The following is a 16,400-nucleotide window of genomic DNA, read 5'->3' on the forward strand; positions in this document are numbered from 1 at the left end:
TGTCCCCAGGTGGACGCGCGTCCCTCTGAGGGAAACCCCCCAGCGGCCTCGTGTGCTCGCAGGCACAGAGGTTCCCGGCCCGGGGTGCGAGGTCCGAGTCTGGGAGACGGCACCCGGCACCTGCCGCCGCTGCTCTGATGGGAGTTTGGAGCACACGCCCCGGGCCCCTCGGGGCTGGAGACCCACACGCACCTGCTTCTACCTGGACTGCTGATGTGGACCTTAACTCACCTCCGCACCGAAGGCATTTTCCTCAACTTTTCCGACTTCTGCTTCTGGCAGGGGATTTTTTAAGGTTTGTAAAAATAAAGCTGCCTTCCTTTTACGTTCTGCTTGGAGCTGCTTCTCCTTCGACTCCTTGGACGCCTGGGCCAGCTTCTCTCGGGCAGCAGCTGCGAGCCGGTCCTCCAGCTTTTGCTTTGCTTAAGGAGTAAAGAGAAGAAAGCGGGGTTTAGAACACATGGTATTTCATAAATACCTGGCTAACTTAATTTTCACAAGCAATAGAAGGGTCAGGAAATACAATGCAGTTGTTCTAAAAGATGACCATGACCCAAATTTCAGGATAAACAGATCAGGCAAACTGAATTTTGGAGAATTAGTTCACAAAATGCTTATTATTAGTATTCTAATATTTTGCCTTCAGAATCAAAGTCAGAAGGTTGATGGGATTCCACAGCAGAGAGCTGGAACCATGGAGACCCTCAGAATGGCGCCCAGCACCACATGCCCCAAGCGCTCATCCCCGGCAAGGGAGTGTACTCGGAACGGTCCAACACGTCGCTCAGTTTACGGCAGTCGGCGCGGGTTCAGACGCACGTGCCCAGAGCCGAGCCTGCTGGGGGCGGCAACTGCGCCCGAGCCAGGTCTGAGTAAGGCATCCCTCCGTCAATGCTGCTCCAGCGTGTGCGCACAGACCCGGGGAGAACAGACAGAAGCTGGGATGCCACGGTTAATAACTACATCAGCACAGAACACAATGTGCTCTGGGGGGCCGGGGGGGGGGCTAGGGGGAGCGTCCGCACAAATATCGCTGGTGGTGCCGGGGCAGCCGGTGGCCGGGCGGGGACCCAGCCTGGGCCTGCGTCACCTTGAAGGGTCTGACAGCTCTGCGGGCACAGCGCCCCACAAAAGGGCATCTCCTTGTTTGCTACAGACCCGGCCCGGGAGCACAGGCTGAACGCTTGCCCCCAGGCTGCGGTCAGAGCATGAGGGCCCCGCCCTCCCACCAAAGCACTCTGGGCAGACTCTAGAAACAAGCTGCCAGCGGCACTGCGCCTCATGCTTAGGCAAGAGCGGTGGTTGCTGCTCTAACCGAGAACTTTCCGCACGCGCGGCACTCCCACCGAGCCCCCTCCGTTCTGGTGTCCACAGGCGGGGGTCCCAGCCGGCAGTCCCTGTGCTGTGGGCTTAGCAGGTTAATCTTGTGTTTGCACACTTTTCTCTTCCGAGAAGTTGAAAACGTATTGACAAACCTTGCTTCGCTTCTAGCTCCTCCTGGGTAAGCTGAGGCCGCTTCTCCTCAACGACTACGCAGGGTGGGGTCACTGCCGGGTTAGTGTTTGCAGCACTACTAGAACTTTCTTGGCCTTCTTTGCCTTCTTCATCATCATCACTGTCATCATCTAGCTTAACACGGTTTTTTTCCAGGGGAAGTAGATCATTTTCTTTGGCCTTGATTGCAAAGCTTATTGGAGCAAATGAAGCTATTGAGAAAAGTGAAAATGGGGATACATTTTTAGGTACCGGAAGCACAGAGCAGAAACCCTCACGGGCCCCACCATCCTCACGAGCACCGGCTGGCGGGGTGACGTCCCGAGTGGAGCCACATCTTACGCAGAGGGAGCTTCTGGGGGCAGCGCGCAGCACTGTGTTGCCAGAGGGGGCTGCTGAAACGCACATTGCACGCGGGGAGGCTGGGCCGGCTCGCCAGGGGACCCCATGCACACCTCTCCAGGGACGCAGACGCAGAGGGCGAGTCAGGGTTGCTGCATTTATAAAGGGTCAATTCTCCTTGGGGTTTTCCTTCCTTTATGGCTGAATTTGCAGAGGTTAATGCGACTCCACCATAAAGAAGTGTTTCTAAAAAATCCCAACCGTATAAAGTACCCTCTTCCGACAATGCAGAAGTTACTGGGCCCAGCCCCTCACTCAGCACACGTTTTATCAGGCACCTACTCGTGTGAGGAGTTACGTCAGACCACGCTACTGCTGCCACCAAATCCTGGCTGGTTCCACGTTCTCCCCGAGGCTATTTGGAAATTTTAATTTAAGAGAAATACAAAGGCCCAGAAGGAAATAATCTTCTTCCCCGTACCCACCATCCGCTCAACAACTCACTCGTTGAGTCCCTCGCTCCTTCAGACACCACGGTGAAGGCGGTTCCTAGCGACACCTAATGGACTGTATTAAGGTACTTCACTTATAGAACCCGTGAATTATTATTTAATGAAGGATATTCAAGTAAACCACAGCAAAGGGAAATTTTAAAGTGCAGCACACAGCAGCTAACTCCGAGAACTCCGGAAGGGGGTCTGGGTAGGTATGCTCATCGCGGCACGGTATTTGCGGACGTGCCTGACGTTTTCCCTAAGAAAACCGGCAGGTTCTAGAAGGGCTGTGTCTGTCGGTGACCGCACACAGGGAGGGGAGGCCCAGCTGGTCCCGAGGGTCCCACCATCAGCATTCTGTGGCTCCACAAGCCATGCCGGCCTTGAAGTGCGCGACTGCCCCAGGTGTCTGAAACGTGACTGTCTTCTGTCCCCAACCACCTCCAGCTAGAGCGTGCCTGATGCTAAGTGCTGGGAAAGGCATCGCCGGCAAGTCACACGGAAAATCAGCTCTGCACCGCCTGCGCCCCGCGATGGCAGACCTGCCAGAGGCCACACGGGGGTCAGGGACGCAGTCTGTTGGGAGGGGCCGCGTCCCCACCGTCCGGCACTTGTCCACAAGCAGTCCCACCTTTTCAGATGCGCTAAATTGTCTACGGATGAAAGGCTACGATTTGAGGACTACGGGGTGGGCGGTGGGGGGAGTGGGGGGCGTGCTCACCACAGCACGCTGCATTTGAACACCCTGAAATTTGCTGTGAGAGAAAAAGTTTAATGTTAACCCTTTATTGCCTATAGTAATATGATCTCTTTAACAAACATACAGTCAACTGAACTTAAAAAGCAAAAAACATTCACTTACATGTTCATCAAAATTGCTCATGGACTTGGGGCTACAGGATTCCATCTTGAAATAACTGGTGATTCTCAAACCACCTCTTCCTCCAAATTGGAAAAACCAGCCATCGACAAATGTCACATTTTAAAATGAAAGCTTCTGGAACACTTTCTATGCTAACACAACACTTGTACGGACACTGGCATTTATGCCCGTGAAACGCAAGGCCAGAGAGCACGTTACTTGACGCAGACGCTGAAGCGATTTAGTAACGGAATGGAGCACCACGACAGCCCGCGGGCCTCACCTCACCAATGGGCAGCCCTGCCAGGGATGCTGCTGGGCTCCCTGCTTACAGATGGGGAACCGAGGCTACGAAGGCCAACTTCCTCAGCTAGCTGAGCCAGACAGCCGGGGACGGGAGACCCTTCCTTCGTGTAAGGGAACCTACCCCCGGTTCCCCTGCAGCAAGGATGTGCCCAGGCTCCGGCCCCGCCTCCGTGTGCAGAGCCTCCGTGTGTGCTGCCCACTGCTGTCAGCCTCCCTTCCCCCGCCTCCTTCCACCTGACTGCTTCCTCCTCCACCAGCCTCAGCTCACAGACGCCTGCCTGGACTCTCTCCTCCACACGTCTGCAGGTTTCGTGTCGTGTGTCCACGGCCTGCTCACCCTAGGCCGCAGGACGCGGGGCCAACGCGGCTGGGAGCCAGTTGCAAGCAGCAGGTGGTCAGTCCGTGTGCGTGGAGGCACCCACAGGCCCCAGGCCTCCATCCTCCACAGCGGATACGCTTCCCTCGGTAAGGGAACAAACCTCGTTACTAACACCCGCCTTCAGAAGTCATCACGTTCTCTGTGGAAAACTCTGAAACCACAGGCTGACAATCAGATCAGCCGCAGAGCAGCCGTGGGGAGAAGTCACCGCACAGTTCTCAGGGACGCACGTGTGTGCCTGCACACACACGCCAATGGGGCCGCACTCGAGCGTTACAGTCTGCTTCCCTCGGCCAGCAGCACCTTGCTATGTTTCCTTGTCAGTAGAGATCATTTTGAAAAACCGAGTATTACTTCTTGGTCTGGACGTCCCAATTTATTTGAGCTTCCCACGACTATCTCTGAGGGTTTACTTCTCAGCGCCCACGAGCCCTGCGGTGAGCCCCTGGCACGGTGAGCCCCTGGCACGGAGGCCAGGCTGGGCTGCAGGGGCTGGAGCACGGGCGCGTCCGCACACAGAGGCCGGTCTCCGGGGGGCTGTGCCCGTGCACGCCTGCAGAGACGCTGCGAGTCCCCACCGCCTGAGCCTCTCCCTCGCTGAGCATCATGTTTAACTTCACTAACTCGAGAGGCAAAAAACAGCATTGTTAACGAAGATACACTTTAAAAATTTACTTACTGACCATCTATTTTTCTTCTTTTGTGAGTGACCTGCCCGCGTCTTCGGTCTACTACTCCCTGCACCCTGACGGTCCTTCCTCACCGGGCACCGAGCCCTTCCCACAGGGCACACGCTCCCCTTTCTTCTTCTGCCGTGGGAGCAGTCACCAGCACCCCAACATTTGTCCCTTAACTTCATTCAGGTCCTGCCCCATCAGACCTCCTAGTCTTTCCTTAGGATTTATGGCTTCAATGTTTAGGAAGTCTATTCCAACTCTTAGATTATAAAAAAGAAATTGCCTTCCTTTTCTTCTATCTTCGTGGTTTTTTTAAAAAAATATTTTATTTACTTTAGAGAGAATGTGTGCACAGGAGCAGCGGGAGAGGGACAAGCAGACTGCGCCCTCAGCACAGAGCCTGGCACAGGGCTCCCTCCCAGGACCCTGAGATCGTGACCTGAGCCGAAAGCGAGTTAGCAACTGCACCAACCAGGCGCCCCTTTGTGATTTTTTTTTTAACATTTAAATAAGCAATCTGTCTGGAACTACTGTTGTCAGACGTGGGGCAGACGTCGTATTTACTTGTTCTGTGAATCGAGGGCCTGACTTCCCGACATCAGTTACTGTCGCACTGAAGGAGCTTCCCCGTCACACCGCGGGGCACGTGGCGCCTACTGGGGCTCGTCTGCTCTCCGCGGGGGTGGCGCCTGCACGTGCTGCCCAGCATCTCAAGGCGCTTGCTTCTGCGGCACAGGCTCCTCCTCCTTCTCGCAGGAACAAACTCGACCCGATGCGGTCCTGCCCGCTGCGTTCTGGGACTCCACTGACCGGTGAACGTCCCCTAACTTCTTCCAGACCTGTACGTCCATCCGCTGCCTCTTCTTGACACAATATTTGCGATTTATAATTTCCCAACTTTTTCAGTTATTTTCAAATTCATTCACATTTATGGTTATATGTGTTATTCCTGTGCACTTGGAAAATCTGATTTTCTTCACCCGCTGTGTGCTGTGTGTCTGCTTGCACAGCAACACGCTTCTCTGGCCTTTTCCTACGTCCTCACCGGTTCCTGCTCTGATGCAGTGCTCCCCCTCTCCTGTACTCCTCGGATGCACTTTATGCTCTCCTTCTAGGTGCTTTTTTCTTCAAAGATTTTATTTACTTGTCAGAGAGAGAGAGAGAAAGCACGGGAGTGAGCACGGGCAGGGGAAGAGGCAGAGGGAGAAGCAGACTCCCCGCAGAGCAGGCAGCCGGATGCGGGACTTGATCCCAGGACCCTGCAATCACGACACGCGCTGAAGGCAGAGGCTTCACTGACTGAGCCCCCCAGGCACCGATTCTACATTCTTGAGCTGAATGCTTATCACAGGTTTTCTTTACCAATATGAACATACAAGGCTATGTAAATTTTTGTTCGATATATTTGCTGCATTTGATAATTTTTTGACAAGATATATTCTCACTGGGGGCGCCTGCCCAGCTCAGTCAGTGAAGCGTGCAACTCTTGATCTCAGGGTCGTGAGTTCAAGCCCCACGCTGGATGTAAAGACGACTTAAAAATAGTATCTTAAAAAAAAAGAAGAAGAAGGGCAAGAAAAAAAGACGAAGAAACATTCTCATCATGAGCACTTTCTCTGACTCATTATTTTGGGGTGCTGACGCGTCCGTAAGCGTCTTTGTGCTCAGGAGCCCCAGGATAATTTTCATTCCGAATTCCACATACCCCTTAATCATCTGGCATTTAATGCTGCAGATGTGGGGCTGATGTGCCAATCTGCCCTCTCTCTGCCCATGTTTCTCTCTGGATGCTTCTCCACCATCTCCATCTCCTCCCCTGGAGATCTGAGAACAATCTTCAGTCCGTCTTCGCATCCGGTGTGATTTTCAGGCTTTCACTGTATTTTACCATCTGGAGGCTGTTCCTGGGCAACCTCTGCAGGGGTGAGGCCACCAGCCGCAGCCCCAGGTCCTGGTGCTCAGACACGCTGCCTCCCTAGCACCCATGCACACTGCCGCTCCACACCGGATTGTCACAGGCAAGGGCTGCGCTGGGCTCTGAGCGCACCGGGAGGGAAGTGGGGCTGTGTGGTCCCTGCTGCCATACTAGCGGTGTGGAGGCAGCTCGGGCTGAGGGTCAAGCCACCTGTTCCCCCCTCCGCCCCGCCCAACCCGGTGCTCCCGGCTGCTCTGGCCTCCCACCTGCCCCCTCTCTGGTTAGCAGAGGCTGCTTCAGCCTGGGGGTCACTGCCACCGAGTCCCAAAGTGTCCTTCTCTTATTAACTAAATTCCAGGCGGGCTGGCTTGTCCTTCTGAAACACGGAGAGTAAATACCTCCCCCACTCCTGTAGGAACAACTGATTTTACTCTCTACTTATTATGTTCCTTTGTTATTTCAGTGGGAGTCTGCAGGTGGCCGGGAAGCGTGAGAGACTCAACAGGTGTGCTTAGGTAACTCCTGGAATAAGAAGCTCAAAGACACAGAGTTTCCCCCGGTCAGGCATCCATTCGGGCTGGAATGGTTACTCCAGACCACCACGCTACCCAGAAAGGCAGCTCAATGCAAAGCACCGGCCGTCCTGCAGATCCTGTGACCCTCTGCCCCAGCGGCTCCCCCACACCCTTCTCCTGCAGCTCTGTATCTGGCATCAGCCCCACCAACAGCTCCAGGTGATCCTCTGCTGGGTGTCCCCATAGTCACCCACCTGGACGCAGTCACTCCTCTGAGATGACCAGAGTCCCAGAGCCCCACGAGCTGGCCATGGCTGCTTTGCAGGCTGTTCCCCACAGGACCCGCCCACCTCCTGCGTGCACCTGCACACAGCTCTGGCCGCATGGCCTCTGGACGCAGCCCTGTCTCAGGGTGCCCAGTACTGCACAAAGTCTTTCTCATCCCCGCCGGGTGGGACTCACTGCAGCTTCCTATGTTTGACCCAACTGACGTCTTTGCTAATACACCTGTGCAAGCTTCCCCTCCCCCCTTGTTAGCACAGAGGCTCTTTCTGTGTACCCCTGTCCTAACAGATAAAATACGCCTTCTGAGAACAAAGAAGGTGACAAAGTGGAGGAAGTGGAGCAGTGCCCGGCGGAGGGCCTCAGGACACACACAGACTACGAATCTCACTGGTGCCAGAGTCTGCATGTGAGTGTGGCTGCAGGAGTCCGAGGAGGAACCAGACATCCCGGGAAATGTGCTGAACATTCCCATTAAACTTGCTAGAACAGACCATGAGACAAAGTCACACCTCAGACCAACTCCTGTCCAAATGGCCCCAAACTCCAAAGGAGGAAAGCACTATGAGGGAGGGGAACTTTATGACACCAAGTGGCAACCCCCAACCTGACCTCACATCTGAGAGGGCGGGGCTGGCAGTGGCGTACCTTTGACCAGCTTCCCGTCCGCGACAGTCTTACTGGACGACGCCTCCTTCTTCCCCGTGGGGCCGCCTCTTCCCGTGTCGGCCGAGTCCTCGCACACACCCTCCTCTGCGCTGTCACCCGGCTTTTCGGGAGCAGACTCTGCAGGGGCCTCCTCTGGGGCTGATGCAGCCTAGAGATTAAACGTGACTGTCAATGGTGCTGTAAGGAACACCTGAGGTTTGTCACAGACAGACAGACAGACCATTATGAAACTCAGACTTGCCACTTTGCGATATAACCAACAGAGAGGGGAGCACGAGGTTTCCCCCCCGGAAGCCCAGAATGCCTCTCAAAGCTCTGATGCCGTCTTGGGGGCCGACGTGCCCTGCCTTTTCTTTGGAGACAGATGCCTGAGAATGCTTTCAGAATACCAGATCATGCCCATCGGCGGTACAGGAGTCATTTTTATTCTGTCTGAGCAACTACAGATACAAGTCTGAAGAAAGCCACTGATAAGAAGCAAGGCCTACATCATCTACCAAAATAGGTTTGAACAAAACATCAGGCGCCCACATAACTGTGCGGGGGGAGCAGAAGAACGCATTACAAGGACAAGAGGAACAGCATCCAGCAGGCGTGAGGGTCCCACGTGGGGATGCTGCCAAGCGGCAGGCTGCCCCCCAGGATAAAGGCTCCACCATGGACAGCGCCGTGCTGCGTCAGCGTTGGCCATGAGCGCACTGCTTACATTTGACATACTGACGGATATGTTAACGCAAAAGAAACATGGTACGTGGCCTCCGCCAAAAGTTACTGAAAATAATAGCCACCCAAAACATCAAATGCTTCAGAAGACAGGATTCTTTGTTTAGAACACGCTGATCATCAATGAACTATGCACAGCGTCCAAGTTTTCAAGGGATCCCGAACACAGAGAGGGGGGAAGTTACAGGCGGTGTATGCCGAGCACGACCCTCCAAGACAAAATAAAATCAGCGAGCCCTTTGCTACATCCTGAGAATAAGTACAAACTATTCCTGCATCTGTACATCAGCCAACACAGAGGCTCCCTGCCTCCCCGCCCCTGCAGATGGGTACCTGTGCGCTCTCGCCCCCTTCCTTCTGGAGGAAGAACTGCTTCTTGAACTCGTAGTAGGCATTATACTGGTGCCACGGCTGCAGGAACTCGAACCTAAGAGCAGAGACGAGGACTTGTTGTTTACGTGGACACATGCGCCAAGGGCGGTGCACAGGGCTCCCACTGCCGGCTCGCTGCCAGCAGACCCCGTCCCACATGCTCTCCAACTCAAGCCAGTTACTGCACCAGCCGTGTGCAGGATGGCTGGATCCTACCCACTTCTTGGACGAGGGAGACCGAGGCACAGGGAGGTTCAGCGGCCCATCTGCAGTCACGGGGGTCACATGTAAGTGCAACCTCATGCTGAACGGCTTACACCCAAGGCACGGAACATTATTTGATTAAATGGCAGACTCTTGGGGCACCTGGGTGGCTTTAATGAGTTAAGTGGCAGACTTCGGCTCAGGTCATGATCCCAGGGTCCTGGGATCGAGCCCCATGTTGGGCTCCCTGCTCAGCGGGGAGCCTGCTTCTCCCTCTTCCTCTGCTGCTCCCCCCCCCCAGGGTTAGGTGTGTGCTCTCCTCCTCTCTCTCTCAGATAAATAAAATCTTAAAATAAATAAATAAATAAATGGCAGATTCTTCTTCCCCTGGTCCTTCGTTTTGCGTTTCTTTATAAACACATTATCTGTTTTTAAACTTGTATTTTTCTACCTGGCATACGTATTTTTTCAGTTTTTACTTTCACTTCATTTGGTTAACATACAGTGTGACACTGGTTCAGGGGTACAGTATAGTGACTGAACCCTTCCATGTGCCAGCCGGTGTTCACCACGACCGGGCCCTCTTTCAGTCCCATCACCTCCTCCACCCGTCCCCACCGCCTCAATAGCAGATTCTTGAAAAGCATGAACTCCAGCCTTGTTTTATGTAGCTTCAACATTCTTACGTAAAAAACAAAACAAATAAAAACTCCACCACACAACTGTAAGTAATTCAGCAAGGTAACTATAAGACTTATTTACGTAAACACACAAGGATTAAAAATGTTAAAGAAAGGAATTACGTACCTAGACTAAAAACAAGCTAAGTGAAATGCCACACACCCACATCCATCCCCCCACGTTCCGTTCCTCACCTTTGGTCGTTCTTGGCACGAACGCTGGTCTCAAACTTGAGGCCGTTGCGAGCCACGTATTCTGCCAGCTTGTCGATCACGGGCTGAATATCGGGGGGAGGGGGGATGATAGCCGCCACGGGAGCAAGTGCACTGCAGAGAAAAGCTTTGTCAACTCACGGTGCAGGGACCTGAGACCACCAGCTGGTGGACAAGCACGGCATGGGGGTCTCTCAGCGTCCTGGCCACACGCCCAAGCAGTGACACACACACACAAGGCTCTGAGCACGGCTTCAACCAGAACTAAGCAACGTCAGTTCCTCAAAAATGGACCCAAATATTACTGCCAATGATAAAAATGGGGTTTTATGGAACCATAAAAACAGGTTCGTTTTCCCCTAACATTTCCCTCCAGTGATGAATTCTCGGAAGAACCGAGACAAAGTCACATGTCGGTTCTTTCCCACATTAAAACAGAGGATGCGCACTTCGATACCCTCACTTGGTGCCCCGTTCTCAGCACGGTCAGGAGGGAGTCATTCGCACAAACACCCAAGTGTCCTGTCGAATTTCAACCACAGGCACCCGGGGCCCCTGACAAAGCGTCCAGAGAGTGCGCGCCCATTCTGCAGACCCTGGATGCTGGCACAAGACAGGTGCTGGGGCCCTGTCCCTGCCCTACTGTCGCTTTGTTCAGTGCTCCACCGGTCCGGCAGCCAGCCCCCATCTGCCTATGGCTTGTGGGAGTCACTTCCAACAACTTTATAAAATCCTGCATTTCTTGCACGTAATCGCAGCCTCACATCCCCCTGACTTTACAAAGTCTGGCCCAACTGAGATGTCAACCCGTCAGAAAGCCCAGATGTGGGGGGTCAGGGCGGCCGGGGTGCACAAGACATGGGGGTAATGGGGGGTTGTGGGGTGCTAAGGACATGCAGGTTATGGGGGTAGTGGGGTGCAGAGGAGGCAGGGGTATTACGGGGTCGTGGCGTGCTGACTGGGAATCTATTTTCTAAGTGCTTACGTCATGACGATTTCCACTGCACTATGAACTCCGTAACTTGGGTATCTGGACACTTAAACCCTCAGGCGACAGAGACTCTACAGGAGACCCAGACTGAAGACCCCAAACCGAGAGCACAGACGTGCCAGGCAACGGACAGGCGTACCTTGTGGTGATGGTGGAGGTCGCCCCGCTACTCGTCTCTGCTGTGGTTGGAGGGGGTGGGGGCGTGGTGCCGGGGGGCGGCGGGGCGGTAGTCGTCACCCCGGAGGAGGTGGGCACAGCCACGCCGGCAGGCAGGGTGCTGTAGTAAGTGGCCACGTCGACCCCCGGCGGGGGGGGTGCCAGGCAGTAGGTGCCGTCGGGCAGCATGTAGTAGCTGTAGTACATGGCGGCCACGGTCGCTGTGGAAAGACACGTGCAACGTCACTGCGTCCATCTGCAACCACACCGTTTTCTAGATGTTTCTGATACAAGAAGGCTGCCCACGGGACTCGTGATTTGGAGGAAGTGGGCAATGTCAGGACGGACACCCGGGGACGACAGACAGTGAAGGGGTAGTGAACGTGCCAATGAGAAGTCCCCTCTCCAGCAGCAGCGGGCGACCGTGCTGGTGAGTGCACGTGGCTACGCGCTGGGCTCCTTTCCTGGTTTTTGTCGGGGCACCGCACTTCCCTCGTGTGACATGCGTCTGTAAAGCTGTTTGTGCTCTATAACCACGCATGACCCACCAGACACGGGTCATTGGGCAGCTCTGCTCAGAGACAGCAACGCACAACAGCCCCCTGTGTAGTGTGGACACACGTGCAGCTATCTGCAGGGCAACAGCCCACGGTTTCAATAATTACAAGTCCTATTAGCTCATTCGTCTTTCTTTTTTTTGGAAAAATATTCAAAAGCAGCTACATCATAGAAGATTCAATGAGCCAATTAAGAATTTTATTTCTAATCCTGTTGTAGATATGCAAATGGTTCCGACTACACCAAGATTTCATTTCCTTTTCGTTGGAGAATGGTGAAGATTTTTCCAACTAAAGAATTTTATTTTGAGGGGCGCCTGGGTGGCTCAGTCTGTGAAGAGTCTGCTTTCGGCCCAGGTCGTGATCCGGGGTCCTGGGATCGAGCCCCACATCGGCTCCTGCTCAGCAAGGAGCCTGCTTCTCCTTCTGCCTGCTGCTGCCCGTACTTGTTTTCTCATGCTTTCTCTAACAAATTTTTTTTAAATCTTAAAAAAAAAATTTTATTTTGATTTTCAATGAATTCACTTGTAACAAGAGCATTTACGAAGAGCAGACGCTTCACACTAACCCTGGTTCCCCCGTGACGGATGCTATGTGGGGAAAAGAGTGAGACAGCAACTCAAACAGCTAGGCCCCAGCCTTCCACCTGAGGCTGGAATGAGGCACAGAAGACGGGGGCTGCAGGCCCACCCATAGCTGCTAACGACTTGCTCTTTGTTAACTGCATGTGTGAGCTCTCAGCCTGGTGTTCTCTCTCGATGTCACACACCAACCATGGTTACACATTCACAGTGATAAGTGATACCCTGAGCTTTCACAGTCAGACACGTGGCCCCAGATCCTGTTGGTGTGATCCTTGCACAGAGTTCTCAATCACATCTCTGCGGGAAGGTGGGGCACATCCAAGACCACTGGCTGGAGGCAGGGGCAACAGGGACGGCAGGAAAGGCACGTTCACTCTGTAACCCAGCACGTAGCACATGGTGTTATTCAGACAGACAGACGGATGCGGTGGTTCCAATGGAAGCTTTTCCTAAGCAAGTCAGGCATTGGCACACAAGCCTACGTTTCTGTCAGATACAACACCGTCCTTGCAAGAATGGAATTGTGGTTCCCACCCACTTGCCTTCAGGCAGTCAGGCTATGGGGGTCCTTCTTCTCAGCCCCCAAGCAGAGCTACCCCACAGAGGAGGAGACAATGTGCCGTCAGGAGAGAACAGAGCATAACCCTGACCTGCCTCAGAGAACACCCGTGTGCAGCCCAGGGTCTCCGGGAGAGGGGATGGGACCCCTGTCACTGCCTAGTCTACAGTGTCACATCTCAGTGGAAGGACAGACACTCCATTCCTGTCCTGGACAGTCAGCCTCCTGCCTGACAACAAGCCAAAGTACATTTTAAATCACAGCCACAACCACTGAGCCATGTGAACCCATACAAATAAAACAGTTTACAAGTTTCGACTAACACGTAGGTCAGGCAATCGCAACGCTGGTGTAACTGAAGTCAATAAATGGTTTTCAAAACTGAGGGTCATCCCTTTGAAAGTACTTATATGCAGATGAACCATCAGTCCATAGGACGTTCCTGAACCATCCATCATGTTAAATTAAAGCAGGGTTAAAGACAGTGCTCCTGGCAAGTCGGCAGATCGACTCAGGAATCCACCCTCAGAACACGTGAGGACGCTGGCTAACAGTAAGCGGGAACTCTAGGAGCACAGCCGAGCTCACAAAAAGAGACGGCTCTGTCTGCAGGTGGGAAAGTAAGACGGCACACCCCAACCTGAACGCGCCACGGGCCTGGGCTGCCCGGAACCACGGGAGGGGGGCGCGCACTGGGGGAGAGGCGTGGAGCCGGCGTTCCCAGCAGATGCGTGGGCGGTCCGCTCTATCCTCCCCACATACACGCGGTGAGCCTTCCAGCACAGTACTCATCACGCTTTGCAAAGGTGAACAGGAATCTGACAATCTCCATTCATCTAAAAATAACGCTGACAGCCACCCAGCATCGCTGTCTAGTGAGATGTGGGGTGGCTCACTGGACGGCGGGCTTCCCGCTGCGGGATGCAGGCTCCACGGTGGGTTTAAGAAGTCCCCTCTCAGCTGAATCCTCACTCTGAGGACTGCCAGGGATGAAAAGCCTTCAGGGAGAGGGTCCTTTCTGCCCTTTTTCCCCAACTCTGGGGCCCGGCGTGTAACGGTGATGGTGAACCACAGCCCGATACCCACACCTCGCCTGTCACAGAACCTCTGGATCCTTCTCCTGAGAACAGCGCCTCTTGCTTCCTCACTTCTGATGCTGGCACATCCCGCAGTGTCCTCCATGTGACACCCCCCCACCCCCGCACGGGCACTGCTCTGCAACAGCAGTGCTGGGGCACCGCTAAGTCCGAGCGCTCCAAATCTGAAGACCAGTGGCAGGCAGCCTGCACAGCCCCAGGGAGGGCAGGCACTTGCCCAGCATTTAATGAGTGAGGCCAGCTGACAGCAAGGCCCGGAGCCTTCCCAGACACCCTGTGCTAAGACATGCGGGCCCCTGACTCACCCTATTATACAGAGGCTCTGTGAAGACGTGAGCTTGACACTACAGACCCTTTAAAACGGCTATCAGAGTGCGTGCATTTTTGTATACAACCCTCCCCCCCTCCCCCCAACTCAGAGGTTCTCACGAACACCAAGGTTTGAGAATCGCTGGACCGGACCACAGACGGGACAGACAGAGGTCTGGTGCTCCAAGACCGCGCGCTCTTAAGCTCACCATTACGTCATCACGACGGGGTGCGGAGTCCCAAAGGGCTCCCACGGCTCTACCACTGGGCTTCCATGACACAACACACCTCACTAGGCTTGCTGTTCTCCGCATCTGAGGCTGAGTTTCTGAGAGGCGAGTGGGTTTTACAGAAAGTTGAATGCTGACGGCATTATTAACATCATGAGGACCACAAATGCCTCCTCCAAGTGAATCCAAGAAAGAAGTTCAACGGGCACATACATTTCCTAAGGGGAAACGGAGCTGGTACGAGAAAGCTCCAGCTGCTTCAGAGCGCCAGGCACAAAGGCGGGCCCCTCCTGCCCAGACCGCAGCTGTTCCAGGTGGACAGAGCTGCGCAACGGGGGGTCAGATCAACACGCCTGGTTTCCTTCCAAAGCCCTTCGATTTAACTGGCTTCCTGCAAAACTTAGAGCAAATTTACTGATATTTTGTGATCTTAATCTCACACAAATTTAACCCCCGGATGAGAATCCTGGCGTTGAAAGGGTTGTTGGAGATGAGAGGGCTGGTGAGCAATCCCTTCTGTGTAAGAGCTGGTTCGGGGAAGACAAACAACACGTGTCTGTATGTGGCTTTACTGAGTGCTGTGGAACCAATCTCCTTTATTCACACAAGACGTCGGGATGATGGGGAGTGACCAGCGGAGCGTCTGCGAGCGGTGGCCATGACACAGCCCCCGGGCCTTCACTTCACCCCCGCCCCCCCCCCCCCCTGCCGGGCCGCCCCCACTGGACCTGCGGATGGTCCTCCTCATGCACCCCAAGGACCTTCCTAGTCAGTTTAATGGCTTTAAATCCTCTTTGCGCTTGATGATTCCAGAATTCCTACCTTCAGCTCTGAGCTGAACTTGCACATTAACTGCCCACTCCACACCCCGGCTGGGACATCTCATAAACAATTCGCTCGAGTTGAGTCCAGATCTGGATCCCTGTCTACCCCCCACACACCTGCTCCCTCAGGGAGTGGCCGTGCCGTGCCTCCTGCTGGTCGGTCAGCTGCACTGCACGCTTCCTCCCAGACCGCTGCTCTAAAGCTCCCTGCCTGGACCAGACACAGCCAGCCCCTCCCCAGCCCCGAAGCCTCCTATCTCTCTCCACCCAGGGCCCAGGCCACATTCCCTGCCTCCTGTCCCACCGCTCCCCGTTCCACTCTCCGCAGGCCCCAGGCTTAGAGGGCCTCCCTGATGACGTCCACCGGCGTGATGACCTCCCCTCAGGCTCTCAGTCTCCATGATTTTCCACGATGGAAGGAACCTTGTTCACTGCTATTCGCAGCATGGTGTGAGCACGACGCCTATATGCTCAGTGACTACGAGTTACACGCACAAGGACGAGACATGGAATGGCGGGAGCTTCTCTGCAGCAGCGAGGGCCACGAGGGAATGGTGGCCCAAACCTTCCACAGCCTGACAGACAGTATTCGACACACAATTCTAGGCCCGTCCAAACTACCTAGCATATGCGAGAGCAGAATGAGGGCATCCTCAGACATTCGAGAACTAAAGTATTTGTTCCTGTGTACCCTACCGGAGCACGTGCTCACAGCACAGGAGCAAACAACACGCGCACCAGAGCAAGCGCAGGCAGTAACGCAGGCATCCGTGAGAAGCCAGAGAGCGCTGGGCTGCAGGCTGAGAGCACAGCCACTTCGCACGAAAGCAGGGGTTCGGGGGCTCGGCAAACACAGCTGTGGACATCGCCAGAATGCGGACCGCGAGCACGACCCCCAACAGACCGGAGCGTGCGCTGCGCATACAGGGCCAGAAGTGGGACCCCCAAGGCGTCTGAAACGATGAA

The 16,400-nt window shown here is 54.5% G+C and overlaps 1 protein-coding gene across 2 annotated transcripts in view; it reads right to left on the reverse strand.

Moving 5' to 3' along the window:
* SFSWAP (splicing factor SWAP) overlaps positions 1–16,400 on the reverse strand; it is a 67,492-nt gene that overhangs the window by 25,588 nt on the left and 25,504 nt on the right. For both annotated transcript variants that reach the window (XM_019803757.2, XM_034639556.1), the window contains exons 8-13: positions 11,258–11,495; positions 10,110–10,241; positions 8,992–9,085; positions 7,915–8,083; positions 1,476–1,706; positions 232–422 (exon numbers count right to left, since the gene is read on the reverse strand). In XM_019803757.2, the coding sequence (XP_019659316.2) occupies positions 232–422; positions 1,476–1,706; positions 7,915–8,083; positions 8,992–9,085; positions 10,110–10,241; positions 11,258–11,495 (1,055 nt within the window). The remainder of the gene's footprint in view (positions 1–231; positions 423–1,475; positions 1,707–7,914; positions 8,084–8,991; positions 9,086–10,109; positions 10,242–11,257; positions 11,496–16,400) is intronic.

The sequence above is a fragment of the Ailuropoda melanoleuca genome, chromosome 12 (genome assembly GCF_002007445.2).
Source record: "Ailuropoda melanoleuca isolate Jingjing chromosome 12, ASM200744v2, whole genome shotgun sequence".
Lineage (NCBI taxonomy): Eukaryota > Metazoa > Chordata > Mammalia > Carnivora > Ursidae > Ailuropoda > Ailuropoda melanoleuca.